This window comes from Colossoma macropomum, unplaced genomic scaffold (genome assembly GCF_904425465.1).
Source record: "Colossoma macropomum unplaced genomic scaffold, Colossoma_macropomum, whole genome shotgun sequence".
In the NCBI taxonomy this organism is placed as follows: Eukaryota; Metazoa; Chordata; class Actinopteri; order Characiformes; family Serrasalmidae; genus Colossoma; species Colossoma macropomum.
The window spans coordinates 29495853-29514422 of NW_023494789.1; the positions used below are offsets into that span (position 1 = coordinate 29495853).

Consider the following 18570-nt stretch of genomic DNA (forward strand, 5'->3'; position numbering starts at 1 on the left):
AAGCTAAACAATTCGTACAAAATGCATCAAAAGAGATCATATCACTGTTTTAAAAGAACTGCAGTGGCTACCTGATTCAGGATAGAGTTAGTTTAGTTTTTAAAGCTCTAAATGACCTTAAAGCACCTGCTTACATCACAAAGTGTCTGTCTATGTTCCAGCACGTGATCTTAGATCGGCAGATAGTGGCCTTCTGCAAATATCTTCTGTAAAATACAGAAAACACAGAGGCCTGAGAGAGGCAAAAAAAAATAAAATAAATGGAAACAAGGATGTCTTTGTTCTTGTGTGCCTATATAAAAATAAATATATATATATTTATTTGGTTTTGTAGCCTTCATAGGAAAAGCTGTTGAGGTAATGCTGTTTCTCAGCCTTTCACTCCACAAAAAATGTGCTTACAGCTCTGATGTAAGTAGTTGTTAGTATTTTATTTCTTTTTATTTTGCAGTAAGTGATGCTTTTATAATTTTGTATTTTGGTATTTGTTTAAAGAGAGGTCAGAGTTTTGTTTACATATCCCAAAAAAAATGTCTGCACTTGTATTACATCCAGCCATTTTTAATAGTAATTTATCACTTCTCCTACCATCATCATGATATCCAACAGCTTTATGAAACATTGCATTTTATGTTAATATCGTGCAGCCCTACTATTTATTAAAGTAGTATGCGGTTTTTGGACGCAGCCATACTGTCCCAACGTTTTTGGAATTGAGCTTGTATGTTACAACCTCAGAATTCACTGAGATATTCAGGCAAATGTACAGAGGACAAAACGCAACAGGCTTTTCACTGGTTAGGCACAGACTGGCAGTTTGTATTTTTTACAGGGCGCAGGTAGTTATGTAAATAAATAAAGAAATACACAAACTAACAAAAACAAACCCCACAAAGTATACAGAGGTTGGAAAAATATTTATTTAGATTTACTTAATAACAATTGATTTCATTTTTTCCTTTTTCTTAAACAATGTCACCTGCATTTTCAAGTGCAGGTGTGCTCCCTGATTCAACTGTCCCAGTAACAGCTTTAGCCAAAAGAAATAAACAAAAAAAAAACCCTCCCAGCCCTGGGCTTTACCCCTGCTTCAAAGGTGCACTTTGTAAGAGTAAACAAGTATTGAGTTGTTCAATTCCACAGTCAAATCACTGCTGTGTCAAGAGTCAGCTTAATCATCTTTTACCATCTGGGCAGTGAATCTGTCGTGTTGGGAACAATACAGAGATACATGATAGCATTTTTTTCTGTTTTCTAAGGTTGATGTGACTGGAAATCGGCTCTAAAACAAGAAGCAACCGCTATAAATGTAATTAGTCATTTTAATGTTTCCAATGAATCCAATCAAGTTCTTAAGTAAATTTCGAACACAATTCAAAAGCCAGCAGTGGACTTCTGGTGCTTTTTTTTTTAAATATAGAATTTGTTTTAAGGAGTATTTCCTCAGACACACTAAGCAAAGATCTGAACTGATTTAAGATTCTTTGTTAAAAATCTTTTCAGTCCCACACTGGGCTTGATGAAAATCTTAAAAAAAACACAATGACAAGAACATATCAAAATTAGAAATAGATTAATGAAAACAAAGCTATTTAAGTTTTTATCATAACTGACAAAATCCTACACATTTTAGATGATGCTCTGCTTGTCAGTTTCTTGATTCCCTGCTGTGTTGTCAACCATTCCCTTGAACCCATTATGATAAATTTGAGCATGATAAGAATACTGGAACATTTGGTCAAATGGGGAAGGAAAGTAAATAATCAAAAAGAAAGAAAACGACTCCATGAAAAACACAATCATTTCACAATATTCAAAAATAGTTCAGCTGCATCTGAGAGGCAGGGTATAAATGGCAGGTGCTTATCTGCACTATTTTTTTATTTCTATTTTTCTTTTTCTTTTTTATTGTTTCAGCAAGCACTTCTGGAAAAACAAAAACACAGATATTCCCTGGTAAATGAACAGGTCACTGGTAAAGCAAACATTCCCGGTGTTGGTGTGCATCCATACATACATAGACACACACACACACACACACACACACACACACACACGTTACATACACAAATATACACATCTGCTCATCTTGTTATTAAAAACATGTAAAGGAAAAAGAATACACAATTCATTCCTCCACATCCATAAACACGTATTTCGTTTCTCTCTTTGGCCTGCCAATCCTAAGATGTTAGTTAAAAATGAGTAGTATAAAAACAAGGAATTGTCCAATTCCTTGTGGCCCAGAATTGTGTGTTTATGTGTGTGTGTATAGGCAGAGCTGCAAGTACTGTCCGCTTAGCACTGTCTCGGTGCAGCTGTGCTAGCCCGTTTTGACGCAGTAAAGGTCCTTTAACGTCTTGAGCTCCTCGATCAGCGTTTTATTTTGATTCTCCAGCACAGCCACACGGTTCTCCAAGCACTTCACATACTCCTTTTTCTTTCTGCGACACTCACGAGCTGCCTCCCTACACACGAGCACAGATTCAATAACGGGTCATTTAAGGACGGATATGGTGAGATGACAGGTAAGCACGTTGTCCCATCAAACACTGAGCTCATAACTACAGTCATGATCATACAATAAACATCCACACATACACACCTGTTTTTAGCTAGGCGGATCTCTCGCTTTAACTGAGGGTCGTCCGACTTGCCCTGAGAGCTAATGACCGGTGACGTCATGACTACGGTCTGAGGCAGCGCTGAAGATGATGAGCGAATCTGATAGGCCTGCATTTCACCCCCTGCACCTACAACATAACGTTACACAATGAATGAATGTGTGTCTGCATGCATGAGAGATAAAGACAGACAGAAAGAATTCTGATAGGCCATTTCAGTCTTAGCAAAACATCATTCCAGTATAAAACAGCATGCAAACGTTTATCTGACCCAGATCAAATCACGTAAAAACTTCAGCATATTTTAATGCAGTTACTGTTTACTTGTGGAATGTAATTCCAAAAACAAACAAAAAAATGTGGCCTGTGTATTTTATATTTTACTCTTTTCCAACATGCTGAACTCAGCAAATTAATAGAAATTCTGCACTAAAATTTACAGACTAATGCCATACTGAAGTTAGTTATCTGTAGAGGATATGTTACCTTATTTTCACATTTAAAACCCTCATATGGAGCTGTTGCATATGACTATGATTTAAGGACTTAAAGTACAGCAAACCAATGCACCCTGAATTTGCTGGTATACTCAACTGAGCTAACACCAGCTGGTTGCTTGGCAGCATTATCGTTGTGTGTCTGTGTGTGTGTACACTAACCTTGTAGCACCACCTGGTTGCTGGGAAGCAATATCTGTTGTCCATCAGCAGTCTGTGCATACTGTAGTATAGTAGGCTGGCTAGGGTTGGAATTGGTCATAGTGAGTGTCTGCAGGCCCTGTACACCCTCAGCAGCAGCACTAGCCAACTGCAGAGAGCCGTTTGATGCAATCGCAACTGTAAAATTGGCAACAAACACGTTGTTAAGAGTCACTTATGTATTCCTTTTTTAAAAATATGATAGCAAATACAGCATCTTTGACAACTCATGCAACAAGCAATGGCTTCATACCAGAGCTTTGAAATTTTGGTCCAAACTGGACGTCACTTCCCAAATATGTGTCAGGCTCAAGTATAATTCACATTTCACGTTTGGGTTCTTACAGCATGACTCATACTTCTACTTACTTTATTTTTTATCCCTACTTTCAATACCTCATAACATTTAAATCTGGCATGCTGGAGTCACTTCTGTCGAAAGCTCATGTTTGTGAGAAATGTGAGAAAATGTGAGAAAAAACCAATTCGGGAAAGTACATATTAGTGTATCCAAAAGGACATTTCATTTGTTAGTAATGTATATTTTATATATATTGTATGTTCAATGTGTCTGTTATATGCAACATGTTCTAGATAAAGAAGCCTAAAGATTAAACAGATGAAGGCCAACATCCTGCTATATTAGCACTGCACATGAGAACAGCATTGCTTGATGAATACAATCCTTAAAGCAGTATTAAAATTTTAATTCTGCACCGCTGATTATTTCTGATTATTAAAATTTTGTTTGTCCATGATCTAACGACTGCTATTTTTGTCACTGCACAATAACTGGCACTGTCTAGAAAAATTAGATTTTATTCAGCTGGTTCAGGTCAGCTTCAGACAAAATTGTGCACTCAGGTCAGTTTTGGAATAAAAACCTGATGTTGAGAACAGGTTGGTTTTGGACAGATTTATGTGGGCTCAGGTTGGGTCCCCTTGCTGCTGTGGTTCCAGTCGGAGTCGGACAGTAAATTCTCCGGCTATTATCAGGTTTGTACCAACATTTCAGGCCTGATTATAAAGCTCTACTTTATGCAAAGAATGGACACACCAAATGAAGAAAATTAAAAATAATAATGTTTTACGAGTAACATATACAGGTCTGTACAATGTTTCTAACTATATTAAGCAAGGGTGTCCAAACTTTTGTCTTGGAGGGGCCCAAATGCAATGTTTATGGTCGGCAGAGGGCCAAATACAAACATATAAATAAAAAAGGTCGATATGTCAAAATTTACATTTTAATATATCAACACAATGCATTTTGTCACTAGATATTTAAAAAAAATACAATTTTAAAAAGAAATTAAGACCTGAATAAATTATACACTATATAAAAGTATGTTTAGTTTTCACTGGGTGAGGGTGGGGTCTGGGTAACTTTATGGTGGGCCAAATCAAACATCCTCACAGGCCAGCTTTCACCCCCGAGCCACATTTTGGCCGGCCCTGATATAAATAATACAGGTCTTACTGTACTGTCCGCTGCTAGTCTGATAGATTGGTGTGGGGAGAGACACTGTTGTCATAGCAGACGAAGCAGAAGTCTCCTCTTCTCCTTCATTACGACTCACAACCTCTTCACCTGAGAGGTCATTTAAAATCTTCCTGCAACATAAAAAGAACAAAAGGTTTTAGTATAAATTTTGGGAACAATTAGGAGAAAAGGAGTTTAAGCAGAGTATTAGTTTTCATTCAGGAGATGGCACTGCAGCTCTGTGCCATACGTGTCATGTGCATTAGAACTGAATGCAGAAATCCATGTATTTGGAAAATACAAACACATGTTGTCCTCTGATGGACAAAAGTTTATTTTTGGAAGGTTGGAGGACCAAAAAGGGTGCTAGCCAGCAAAGCATTGTGCATAACTTCCTGTACTGTGAATGCAACTGTTCAGTGTTTTAGTGAGCCTGAGGGAAAGTTTCTGTTAGTTACGACTTGTCAGCTTTTTAATGAACTAATGCTCAAGGTGTATGGAAAGCATTTAACATCCTCCTTGCAAAACGTATGCTGGGGTATGCAGTACTTACTTGTGTACTAGTCAATGACTTGAACAATCAATTACCATGACATGAACAATCAATTACTACATTAAACAACTCACAAATGGAGAAAGACAATTGTGTGTACATTTAGGAAAGGATAATGAAACAGACAGCAATAAGCAGGTACAAACAAAAAACACACAGAGAGGACAAAATGTACAAGCAATGCAGGTAAATGCGATATATGACACTCCATGCACCATGCCATGTCTGCCTCTGGCTACCTATTGTCTATAGATAGCACTAAATTTGTTTAATGTTCATCAAATCAAAATGTGGGTAGTGAATCTTCCTGACAGATACTCTGTCATGAGAGTCCATGTGGATGTGCATATGAACCTGTAAGATGGGCGCCTGGCCAGAATTTCCCTTGTTTTCTGGTTAGAAGCTCCACTGTCTGTTGAGTCCTGAGAATCTTCACTGTCAGACCGATGACCCTGGGAAGATGGATGTACACACTCCTGTTAATAAACACTGCTGCAGACTGTACATTACAAGTAGAGGTTTAAATAGTAGATAGTTCATTGTCTGGCTAACCGCATTAAAAACCCCAACTGCTGACTAATTCTAGCATATCAGTATGGTGTCAAACTCACACATATTGCACAACCTGGCATAATGACATCATACTCCAAAACACAACTACCATGCACACACAAACAACATGTAGATAAGGTATCTCACTATCAGCATGTGAAGACACCAGACTCAAGGCCTACCATGTTGGACTCCAGAAGTGTGTGTACATTCAAAATAATGTTGATATTGGATATAGGATCATATTTTAGAAACACAGAGATGCTGTTATTGGTGTTCTGGCTACTTACTGCCAGTTCCTTAAAATGCTGATAATTACATCATATGTTATGGACTGCAAGAAGAGTAAAAGGCATTTTCTCAGTTTTTCTTCATTTAGTGGGACATAAGCATGAAACAATATTTTTGTTTATAATATTTATAATACAAATATTATAATATTTGTGTTTTGCAACTGAAAGTATGCATGCTGTGTGCAGCCTGAGAGATAATTAGCCTCTCTTCTGTTCTGTAAGATTTTTATGGAAATTCAACTTTTAGTCCCATCAGCATGTCTAAACAGTCTTTAGGGTTCTGGAATATTTAGATGTGTGTCCCATTGTAGACATCCAGTTTTTACACAGCAAAGTGCACTTTTAACGTATCATGATGAAAACAAACTGATTCAAATGTACCACTGCTGCAGTTTTAGTCTGAATACAAAGCTGTTACAGGCCTGTCATATTGATTTTTAAATTTATTCTAATTTAACTTCAAACGGTATTCCATCTTGTCATCCAAAGAAAGATAACTCCTGTTTATGCCAGTGTCCATCTGAAATTCTTCACAATGTGGTTTCATGAAGGGAATTTTCTGATCCCATTTACTGGAATACGGATTTATATCATTAACTGCCAGCATCTGTGGAGACAAGGAAGACCCTGTAAGTTACCTGTGGTTGTGCTGGTGGTGACTGAATAACTGATGACTGGGCAGATTGGATCACTCCTTGAACCTGAATTTGACCACTAGGCAGCTGCAACACAGTGACTGGAGAACCTCCCAGAGACATCTGAGTAATTCATTGCACACAGCACAAGCATTAATGCGCTCCACAAGTTAACAACTTCACATAATTTAAAAATAATAATAATAATAAAATGATCAAATACTAACAGCCATTATCAAAGGATAACCAGAGCATCAACTATGCTTCTTACTCATGTACATGCACACAAAATACCTGTTGTAATTGTGATAACTGAGAAGCTGTAATAGTTGTAGGGATGGTAACAGTTTGTGACTCAGTGCCATTAGTGCTGTTCTGGTGAACGTCCTCCATTGCCACTGCAAATGTAAACATGATCACAGTCCATTAGCAGTTTCACCAAACACTTTAAAAGAGTGTCTAGATGTTCATATTCAGCGACACAAAAACAGGGCAGGTTTTTGATTCATTTTCTGTACAGGGTGATGAGAGTGTTTGTGCACTCACAGTGGGATGGTAGCACAGTTCTTCTGCCTTAAGAGCATAGTTTTAGTCAGTATTTCCACTCAGTCCCTCCAGCACTGAATCTACTTCTCTCACAGTGCCGGAACAGACTTCACTCACACTCTGACTCACACAGTGAGCGCATTGCTCATACACTCCCAAATCTCAATACTGCACAGTGGCCAGTCAGACCCTGTGTCACTGCTGATGGCGATAAAAATCTGTTGAAGGGATAAAACGTGGGCTGCCTAGCACCCACTATCCTATCTCCAGATTAAAAACAGAAGCAGTGTTTCCATGTTCTTCAGTAGATTTAGTAATACCATTAACACAACAAGGCCCTGAGTGGGCTAGGTGCTTTTTTTCAGGTACCAGCTGAACGGACTGGGCGAATCTACCACTTTTGAATGCTCTGGGCAATTACAGTTTAAAATTTTGTGGCAATAGCCCAAGGTGTTGTCCATCTCCCTAGAGACCTGTTCCCTCTGTTATTATTAACCGCTTGAAGGCTTCCAGTGTACAAGTCCTTTAATAGCTGTCCACGGTTTTATTACTTCAACGGACATTTCTCTAAGACAAATTTCGACTGATTTTCACGACTGAGAGGTACATTATTATTAGCTTGCGATTCCTACTCAAAACACCTAACTATATGTTCATTTATAACAAGCGCTAGCGGTGGAAAACACCAACCACACCAAATGGAAAGCACCAGAAGTTAAGAAACGCCCATCGCTGAACAATCTCTCACGGCTAAGTTAACTTTATACGTTACTAACTTAGCCACTCTGTTAAGCTGTCCGACCCTGTTTATTGTTCTTATTAGAGGTAGCTAACGTAAATGCTAATAAGGCTCATAAATGACTTGTTAGCTTAGCTAAGCTAGCTTTACCAAGTGGGTTAAAGCAAAGAATAATGAGAAGAAGCTAACATTAGCTAACCTAGCCAGCTAGCTAAAGTTAAGTAACGTTAACTGAAAACTCCGCTTCAGTCCAAGTGCGTCTAATTAACATTCGTCTGACTGTTTTTAGCAATGTTTTTGAACACACTTCATATCTGGACCCGTTTCGATTAACTTGGTTCCAACATGAACAGGCGGATATTTAGCTAACAAGCTGCAGCGGAATTGCAGAGACAGCGCTGTGTGTTGTTTCATAATTTCGGAGGTTAATATTCAAGGCAAAATTCATTTCAACATTAGCAACCCACACGGCTGCTACTTCAGCTGAACCTCACGCTTATGGGCGCTAACGCTTCCCATCTCCGCTTTGTGCTGTCAGATTGTACAACGTTTATAAGTCAACGGGCGACTTATGCGACGCTCGACGAAAGTTTCTGGCTAGTCACTGGCACGCAAGTACCCGCGTCAAAACACGTCAGCGATACGGGGAGCCATTGAACCACCTTCCCCTCCGACGACAACGACGACGAGGCGACCATAACCATAACCGGGCGGACGGGCGCCATGGCCGACAGCTCTCCCGCATACAGCAGCACAAGCGCTGCAGCTACAGCCGAATTAAGCCAACACGTACCTTTAAACCGCTTGAACAGCTTCTTCAAACAGCCGCGGATGCAACGTGGACGTCCGTTTTTCGAAATTCAACAGTTAAAACGCCAACAAATGTTATAAATAAACCAGGGCGGTTTCCATTGAAAAAAGCTGGCTTGTTTTCTGTTGTAATGCACCTCCCACTCGAAGGATATGTGACGTCACCCCCTCTGAGCTTTGTGATTGGTCACTGTGTCTACCACGGACAGGACTTTACAGTAATGAATGAGCTTTAATCATCAGACATACAGGCTGATTAAACATATCAAAATGCAGATGTTCGTTTTTTAACCAACAAATCAATAAAATTATGAATGGTGTTGGTGTTGGTGAAGTAGAATGCCAGCACACAGTAAAGCCTGAACGCATCAGTGCTGCAAAATAAAAGCTTTTTATTCTTTTTTTGCCATTTAAATATAAAACAGTAATTAACCAATGTACAAAATCAAACAGGTGAAAGTTAATGGGAACAGGGTTGCATAATCATGACGTTGTTCCATTAATATTCATACATGACGTTAAAGTATCACAAAATCAACCCCTTTTTAACTATAACATGACATTGTCATTATTACTGTAATTATTATTAATTGAAACTTACCAAAAGTATATACCAACACAAGAGAGGAGTGCATTCTCTGGTCATGGTTATGAATGTTCCCAATCTACATTAGGCCTGTTCCCCAAATGGGTGTTTTTTCCCCTCTTGAGTGCTTTTGTCAGGCTGTAGGTGTGAATGTGTGTGTGAGTATGTGTGTGTGCACTGTGGGCTGTGACTGTGGAACAGCTGCTTGCATAGTGAGAAAAGTGTACCTATCAGACGCAGTCCTCTACCCAGCCATTCTCTCATATTCCCGTTCTTGTTCACAGCAGGCAGCCATTAGCAAACAAAGCAATTTTTCATAAAAGTCTGTGTTTACTATACCCTAAGTACCTTAGTGAATATACAGTAAACCCCTTTACAGTTGGAAAGCACTGTTTCCCTGAATATTTCCACATAAACGCTCATCCTCTGGTTTGTGCTTGAACCTAAAGCCACACATTCCACCTCACTATGAGAATAGCTACCAAACACTGCCATTCATAGTAGTGTAACTGATTTTGGGATAAACACAGTGAAAAACATAATTAGAAAAGTAATGCCATTCAGCTGTGTACTCACAGTCACATAATTGTTGTCCCTCCACGACCAAAAATGACACGCATGAACATCTGAACATCTGAACATCCGCACACATGCACACAAGCATGCTCACATAAAATCTCAGGTGTACACACACTCACACACACCCACACACACGCCATGAAGAATAATGGTTGAATAAAATCCTGATTCTACATGGGTGAGTTATTACAACATAGTTTCTTTCCATCTCCCACAGTGCTTGGATTTTTCATGCAAGTTTCTGCTCTTAAACATCAAAAGAAGCTAGAACAGAACAGAACTGAATGCAGACCCCACAAAGTGTTAACAAAGGAACAGAAACAGAGCAAGCTATTTACAATGAATCAGTTACACTTTAAATTCCCATTCGACCAGCCGAGGGCGTCTCGAAATCATGACTGACAGCAGTTATTCATACTCATGTGACAGAGAACAGCAAGGGACATTACAGTACAGTACATATCTTCATCTGTACAGAGTCTGTGGTTTACAGGTGTCTGAGCTGCACCCCAGTACAAATCTCTGTGTAGTACAGAAAGTGTCCACTGTCCTTCTGAAATGATACTTGAGCATGTAAAATCTCTGCCTTTGTACAGTTTGCTATTTTACAGTAAAAGTGGTTACACGTACAGATTCCTGGTTTCATTCCTGCCAGTTAGAAGTCAGAAAAGTTTGTCCTGATGTTCCTAAGCACCTTAAGATGAGAGAAGAAAAGGAGCAGAATGTCCCAGAGGCCATGGCTGTTAGGTTTGACTGTGGGTTATTTGGTAAGCCAGTGGGTGTATGACTGTGTGCGCTTGTATGATGCACTTGTATGATGTCATGTCCTTATACCTCAGTGGTGAAAGCATCAAATCGTCTTGAATATGTATGTGAGAATGGCAGATGGCAGATATGTAAATGTATTTATTTACATATCCATGTTACATACAGTACCAGTCAAAAGTGTAGATACCTGATTGAATGCATGACATTTGACATTTTTAACTAAAGGGTTATGCTCAAGTACTTGAAAGTTTTTTTTAATTTAATATAAACCGTGAAGCTGATGCTTAGAAATTAGTTTATTTAAAAAAATGTAATAAAAATAGTTTTAAATGTCCTCCAAGTATGCATGTCCAGGAACTTCTTACAGACTGCTGGAATCTGGAAAAATAGAACAAAAACTCTCCTATGAGTAGGCATGTCCAAACTTTTGACTGGTACTACATCTATTTTTCAAAGATTTTTTATGTCTACAGACTGTGCTACACATGCAAGCATGTTAGTGATGTCTGTCAGTACCTACATTATTTATATTATGCTGCGAATAAGAACTATTTTTAAGAGAATATTACAGCATTGTGACAAAAATGCCCTTTTGATTTGCTAAGTGTTAATAGTCCTCATGCCTTTCATAAAGTGCATAAATGGATCAAGAAAGGAAAAAAAACTTGTCCTAATGCTGAAATAGTGGGCTGGAAAGTGCCATAAATGTATATAATTTTGGTTCTTTTCGTTCAGTTTTAAAGTAAGAACTGGAGAGACGGTATCTGTCTTTCATCTTCCATTCAAATTACATGACACCAAGTGTATGACACAAAAGATTTCAAATAATGATAGATAAAAAAAAACCTTCCTTAACCATCTTAAGAAGAGTCATTGACTAAGTAATTCTCAACTTTCATAGCATCACATACATTATTAGTTATTATTAGCCTATATTTGAGTTCCCTTTGAGATTTTCACTGAAACACAAATGGAAAGAAAATGACAAAAAATAACATTTTAAAAGAACTGCATTTCTATACATCAGACCTAATACCGTTCTAAATAAAATTAGTTCAGTGTCTGTAACAAAATGCTGTTTTCAATTCAGCTCACTGAGCCATTCTGAGTTCCATCAGATAACACAAAACATAATCCAAAAATGTAATAAAAAACTGTATTGTATGTATTGTAGCTGTGGTGGATACAGTCCTTTGACTAAAGGACTGCTTAGTGTTTGCAGAAATAAGAGTAAATACCTAATTCCACACACTGAAACAAATAGGTGTTTTTCACTTACAGATTAACATGAAGCAAATAGTCAATAAAGCCAAGAGGTCATCAATACTATCGCTTACTAGATCATTCAAACCGTGCCCCAGAATAAAACACAGTTTACCCCTCTTAAAAGTGCTTAAACTAACAGAGAGCTAGAAGAGGGTTGGAGTAGTGGTGGTGCAAAAACTAGACCAGGTTTTGAAAATAATTAATTTTGCCAAAGGTGTTGGTACTGGGGGGGCTAAAATTGGGGAGAAAACAAATAAACGTTCTGTTTCATAAGGAAAAAAAAAACAGTATGTTGACCCTCTCCTGCCTTACCAGTGGTCTGTCATGATGTTTTTTTTTACTTATAGCTGATACTCTGCCCATAGTGAAACAACAACAAAGTCTTCTACACATCATGAAGACTCAAACCCAGCATATGTGCCTTAAGGCAGAAGACTCAATCTCCATGCAGATCTGCAGATCTTCTCCAGGCTGCTCTTTAACTCCAAAGCCTGGATTTGGGCTCACATGTTGTAGGCCACGTAGATGGGGTCTAACTGATCAGCCAGGAAAGAGTCTCTCAGGTGCATTCTCTGCTTCTCACCACGAGAGTTGATGGGGATGACCCCAGGATCAACAATCACCACCACCCCCACAATCAGGTGATGCTCCTCTAGTACCACGTTAGTTATCAAAGGGACCAGGTCCAGCGCATCCTGCTCCGATCCGCACAGTTCTGACACGACCACAAGAAGATTAGTCCAGGTAAACACAGCACTGAGATAAGAAAGAGTAAAAGAGAGAGTTTGTGGCAGGAGAACAGCATCACTGACTAAAGTTTGTCACATAAACAAAAAAAACAGTTTCTTGGAGTACCCATCACATGAAATCTTACCTTTCACCGATACTGCGATGAGCCCGACATACGCTGGTTTCTATGTCGATAGGGTGGTAGCGCAGACCCCTAAGTTCCAGAGTTTCATCCAGAGATCCCACCACAAACAAAGCATCATGACGGTCTAGGAAAATGTTAATGTAAAAAGTTAAAAATGAAAAACAATTTTTGATCATGTATAGATGCATTAAAATCACATATAGACAGTGAATCTAACTGGAGACCACAACTATTTATCTGTATTCATACATTTTCATTTTGAGCTAACAAAATAAAATTTGGCCTTTTTCCCTTCCTTTTTTCAATCTGCCTCTCATCTTTCACTACTGTTATGGTTACTTCAGTTTTTGACTGTCTGTTTATTTCCATATCTAAAAGCAACCTGTGTTATTCCTTATTATTATTCTCTATTACTTGTTATTATGTGTCAAACTGAAAATTCTAATGGTTCTCATGCTTAGTAACAAAACATTTTCCAGGACTTTTCCAGGACAAATTCCAGGATCATTTCCATGCCATGCAACACAGCTGTTGCTCATGAAAATGACTATCATCATTTGATCACAAGTTCTACTAAAACATTAAAAGCAGGCATGTTTTAATGTAGCCCTGCTGAAACAGGCGACACAGTGTACACATATCCGCTCACATGCAATACTGTAGCATTCCACGCTACAGTAGGTAAGAATGGAGACTCAAAATGGGTATGATCAGCTAAAATATACCAAAATATGCAACCTTGGTGGCTTTTCCAGTACTTCACTAATATTTCCAGGACATTTTTATTTAACTGTGAACTTTACAATTCTCTACATTTCCATGTTTTCCAGAACGTGTGGAAACCCTGTAATGTGTTAAAGTTAATGTGAATTGGAAAATGAAACACATCTGTCTTCTTTAACGTTATGTGTTTCCGAATGAAACAGGACATATGGGTGAGAAATAATTATGGGCGAGACATGCAATATCCACTGCGATTTGTCTGAAAAAAATTCCAAACCAACATGGAGTCAGATATGGGCCGGTATTCACAAAGCTTCTTGGAGCAGAAGTGCTGATCTAGGATCTGTTCCTGTCAGGAAAGTCATAGTAAATAAGAAAGGAATCTCATCCTAGATCAGTATGCATGCTCTGAGAAGCTTTATGAATACAGGCCCTGGACACCAGTCAACATGCAGTTGTGAAGGACAACACCTCCAGCACCCGCACTAGATGAGGGAGGTGAAATCCTGGTAGTATAGAAAGCGCCAGATAGGGAGGGGGAGGGAAAACATAGTATGATATTGGAATATCTCTCTCTTTCTCTTTCACCTCCACTGGAGTCTGTGAGTTCAGTCCTTTTGATAAAGCCGAGGTATCCAGTCCTGGCCCAGAGTGTTTGTGGATCTCCAAAGCTGAGTTTGGTGTTGAAGTGGTCAGCCTGCAGGCTCTCCTCTCCGTAGATGGTGTAGTAGCCTGTCGCTGTGTGAGGACTGTTCACCCAAATCTGAAACAGAGGGAGAGCCATATTACTACAATAACACTGATGCTTTCCGTACTGCCACACTGCAATACACACTTTCTCAGCACACATACACACCTCTCCCAGATGAGAATCCCCTAGCGGCCCCCTGGTTTCTGGATTCACTATTATCACCCTCACTCCAGGAAGGATCTGAAAAAAGGAGAGGGAAATAATAGAAGAGGAGAAACATTTTTCATGTTGCAAATGAAGTCATAATGGTTCAGTCTCGCTGAAGTGGATGTTGTACTCACTGTTCCAGACTCCATCAGAGGAAGAGACTGAGGTGCCCCTCTTTCAACCAGTCTTACCCTAACAAGCACAATATGGTCACTTCAACAATGTTTCATCATGACAAACAAATCATTTCAGTTGTCCAAAGAAACTTATTCACACTATTTGTTCTCCAGTGATGAGCCACTACAGGTAAACTCTTTATTAAAGCAACACTATGTAAGTTTTTTGTTAAAGTTGAAAGAAGTTTCACTACTGATTCAGGAGAAAAAAAAATCATGCTAAAATACGGTGTATGTGCGCTGCTGCAATAGTAATAGTACATGAAATAGTAATTTAAAAGTCAGAGACATCAGATTAGATTTCACAGGAGTGTTTTGGACCAAGCCATACACATTTCAATATATACATTACATGCACAAGATCAAAAAGAAGTTCCAACTTGATGTTTAGGTCTCAAATGCAAATCAACATTATACTGATGAAGATATGATGAAAACAGTAGATAATTTATTCACATCCTCGGAAGACCTCCTTGACCAAGTTTTGACTTGAATTCTCTTTGGATATTCTTTTAGTGGGATCACAATATCAGATTCATCTGCTTGGGGAAGAGGTACAAAGCACTACCAATATTACTAAATGTTCTTATACACAATGCATGCAATTACATATTTCCACCAGAGAGATGGAAATCCCCAACACTTACACAGTGCAGCTTTGAATCCAAATGAGTTAACTGTTCACAAGAGCACCCGAACTACATAAAGCTCCAGAGCTACACCAGTACACCTTTTTAAGCTACATTAGATTATAAAGTTACATGACAAGAAAGACTTTTGGGTAGTCATTACGCAACAGTTCAGTGAAGCAATTGACCCCTCAAAAGGGGCTCCCATTACACGCTATTACACACACACACACACACACACACACATGGTTTTAGAAAATAATAAGCCTGGAATTAAAAGGCTAAGACATAAACAATGACACTATTAGCTATACCTGTCTGTGCCTTGGTATATGCATATATATCATACCTATCATGTCGGAGGGACTTCATGTCCACAAACACAGTAGAGGGGTCTGGTCCAGTGGTACCCTGAGATACATTGGTGCACATTTTAAATATTTAATTTGGTTCCACATAAACACATATTTAACTAAATCTGTAAGAAAATTGCGCCCCCACCCACACAGGAACAGTTTGGTCCACTTGACTACCTGCAGACAGATGGCCAGGTTGACTCTAGATCCAAACGCAGTGCTGACAGCTCTTGAGGAAAGTCCCAGGTCTTTGAAGAGTTTGGAGAAGGACTGTGTGAGAGCCAGACGCGGACGCTCCTCAGCTACAACCACACAACTCCTCACACACGACAGGTTCAATCCCCGAGTCTGCCGAAGATACGGATGGAAGGCTGGTTTCAGGAGGGGTTCATGATGTGTATATTTTGTTATCATACCTATTCAAGCACTTCTAAATCTGGACAGCAGTGGCTCAGTATTTAAGGGATCTTGTCTACTAATCAAAAACCTGGTTGTAGTACAAGAAACAGCCAGCTCTGCTAGCCCTCCCCATTTTGGCATTCATGCCCTTGAAAAAAGCACTTAAATACAAGCTCTCTCTCTCCTAGGGCATGCTAGAACATTTATGTAATGTTTTTCCCAGTTAATTAAGCAATGACGTATACCTGCAGTGAAGTCAGTTTGTGTAACATGGTGGCTAGCTTACTCTAAATCAGGAATCAAGCCAGCAGTCCCAATGTTTGGAGCCCAGAGCCCTATGAGGTAAGCCACTGACCAAACACGGGTGGACTCAAGTACAGAACAGTGGAGTCTCAAAATGTGGGAAATATAAATGAAATTAAACGAAAGCCACACCAAGCAAGGACAGAACTCGCAACCTTGAGGTGCCAGGACGAATGTGTTGCCACTACACTACCGCAGCAGAGAAAAACAAAGCTAAGCAGAGGGGGAAATAAACAAAGGGAGAGAAAAGGCAGAAAAATAAACAAATAGGAAAGCGAAGGCCAAACAAAAGAAACGCCAATACAGTGTCTTCAAACAAAGCAAAATTTCACAAAGACGGGAAAATGCTCAACAGAAACACTCAAGAGCTTTTTTCTTTTCTTTATGTTTTCCTTTCCTTCAGCTTTTCTCTTTTAGTGTTTTTTTGTTTTAATACTTACGCTGTCATCTTTTACTCAGTAGAGACCAAGGATCACACACACAGAACTCGAGAGAGGGAATGATACCGGCTTGGTCGAAAGAACTTGCACGTGGCACAGTGAACTCTAGACTGAGCAGAGAGCTGCGTGTGAGCTCTAAACAAGGTGATGAACAGCTGACAACAGCCAGCCCTATTCAGCAGGGTTCAGTTCTCTTTCTCCCTCTGGTGGCTGGGAATGGCCAAGAAGGAGGCTGAGACGTTACAGTTTGCCCTGTCTACCTAACCCAGTTTTTCAAACTAAATGTCAAACTACAACAAACTGCATCTTATTTTATTATTTTGTTATTGCTTTTAGAGTTTTACATTATTATGGCAGTCTGTAGATCAGTTTGTGTAAGGTATTCACCATCAGTCAAATGTTTACACATACTCTAAGAATGAACTATTTTTCACATTATATAGTCACAGTGAAGACATCTAAGAGGTATTATAACACATATGATTTTTACAGTAACCAAAAAAACATTTTTTCTTGTAAAATTACAATTTGGAGATATAAGGTTTAGCTCTGTCAGTGATGATACACTGGCTGCCTAAAGAAAACACTAAATAAACATATATTTCAGTTAAAAGTTTTGTTCTGGTAAACTTCTCTATTTACATTTGTCTTAGAACAAAATTCTTTAACTTAAAATGTCTATAGGTGAAAATGTCTTTAAGACTATGAAAAACAAATTCAGCATTCTGACTGGTAGTGTAGATGCTGGGTTACTAACAACCCATGCTACTAACAAGGAGAAGTACCCACAAATTTAAGGGTTAAAAGTCCAAGAGCTACCTTAACTTCCCTGCACTGATGTGTATGTTGACATATGAGTATGTCTGGAACTGATTGTGCATGCACATGTGTGTGTATGTGTGTGTGTGTACCTTGAGGATCTCAGTCTGTCCTCCAAGGCCCTTAGTGCAGAGCTCCATGACGGAGTAGGAGCAGAAGGTGTCTCTGATGCGGTACTGACTGAGTGTGCTCAGCCACAGAGACAGTGAGCTCTCTAGCTCCAGAGGAGGAATCAGGATTGACTGATGACCTGAGTACACACTGCAAAACATACATATAAAAATCATCACACCTTTTATGACAAGTAGCAACTGATGCAGCGATTAGGACCACTTAAACTCAGGGTTTTAGAACAAACAGTGCTGTGGTTAGTTCTGTTCAGCAAGAAGTGAACACCACAACAAACAAACTCAAATCATTGTGAAGTTTTGGCCAAAGAAAAAGATGTTGTTTTGCTTCAAAAGGAAACTGCTTTCATTTGATGTACACTGCAAGTTTACTGTCCTCCTGATTTATAAACTCTCAAGCATCAATGCACATTAAAAGAAAGTAAATTAACAGAATTTTATTTTCAACAATGGATAAGTATCTGGTTAAAAATTCAAACAAGACAGCTTCAGAAAAGTTTTCTTCGAAATTATTCCTTTTACTTATTTGTTGGTTTGTTCTCATCATTTTTTTAAGAGGGGCTGTGTCAGAACATCATTTAACCATCAAATAAAATTTCCCAATCTGATACTAAATGATATTACATGCAATATTAAATGCAATGAGATTCTAAAAAAGGCAGACTGAATATTTCTTCAAGTATTCAACAGCAC

At 38.8% G+C, this 18570-nt stretch overlaps 2 protein-coding genes across 5 annotated transcripts in view; both read right to left on the bottom strand.

The window, feature by feature from the left end:
- Positions 1-898: 898 nt before the first annotated feature.
- On the bottom strand, positions 899-10202 carry atf1 (activating transcription factor 1). 3 transcript variants are annotated; one of them, XM_036570807.1, is made up of 8 exons: positions 10096-10202; positions 7133-7236; positions 6842-6961; positions 5713-5810; positions 4803-4936; positions 3284-3460; positions 2606-2753; positions 899-2468 (listed from the first exon to the last, which is right to left on the bottom strand). In XM_036570807.1, exons 1-8 carry the CDS (start codon positions 10181-10183, stop codon positions 2324-2326), a joined length of 1014 nt encoding a protein of 337 aa, XP_036426700.1. In that variant the 5' UTR covers positions 10184-10202; the 3' UTR covers positions 899-2323. The 3 variants fall into 3 exon arrangements, with proteins under 3 accessions (XP_036426700.1, XP_036426701.1, XP_036426702.1); XM_036570808.1 differs by lacking the exon at positions 10096-10202 and adding an exon at positions 8917-9061 and having other exon boundaries at positions 2244-2468; XM_036570809.1 differs by lacking the exon at positions 10096-10202 and adding an exon at positions 7385-8822 and having other exon boundaries at positions 2244-2468.
- dip2bb (disco-interacting protein 2 homolog Bb) overlaps positions 9306-18570 on the bottom strand; it is a 53628-nt gene continuing 44363 nt past the window's right edge. For both annotated transcript variants that reach the window (XM_036570806.1, XM_036570805.1), the window contains 8 exons: positions 17842-18010; positions 15966-16136; positions 15782-15843; positions 14762-14819; positions 14586-14660; positions 14318-14492; positions 13007-13130; positions 9306-12888 (listed from right to left, as the gene is read on the bottom strand). In XM_036570806.1, coding sequence (XP_036426699.1) covers positions 12636-12888; positions 13007-13130; positions 14318-14492; positions 14586-14660; positions 14762-14819; positions 15782-15843; positions 15966-16136; positions 17842-18010 — 1087 coding nt within the window. In that variant the 3' untranslated portion in view covers positions 9306-12635. The remainder of the gene's footprint in view (positions 12889-13006; positions 13131-14317; positions 14493-14585; positions 14661-14761; positions 14820-15781; positions 15844-15965; positions 16137-17841; positions 18011-18570) is intronic.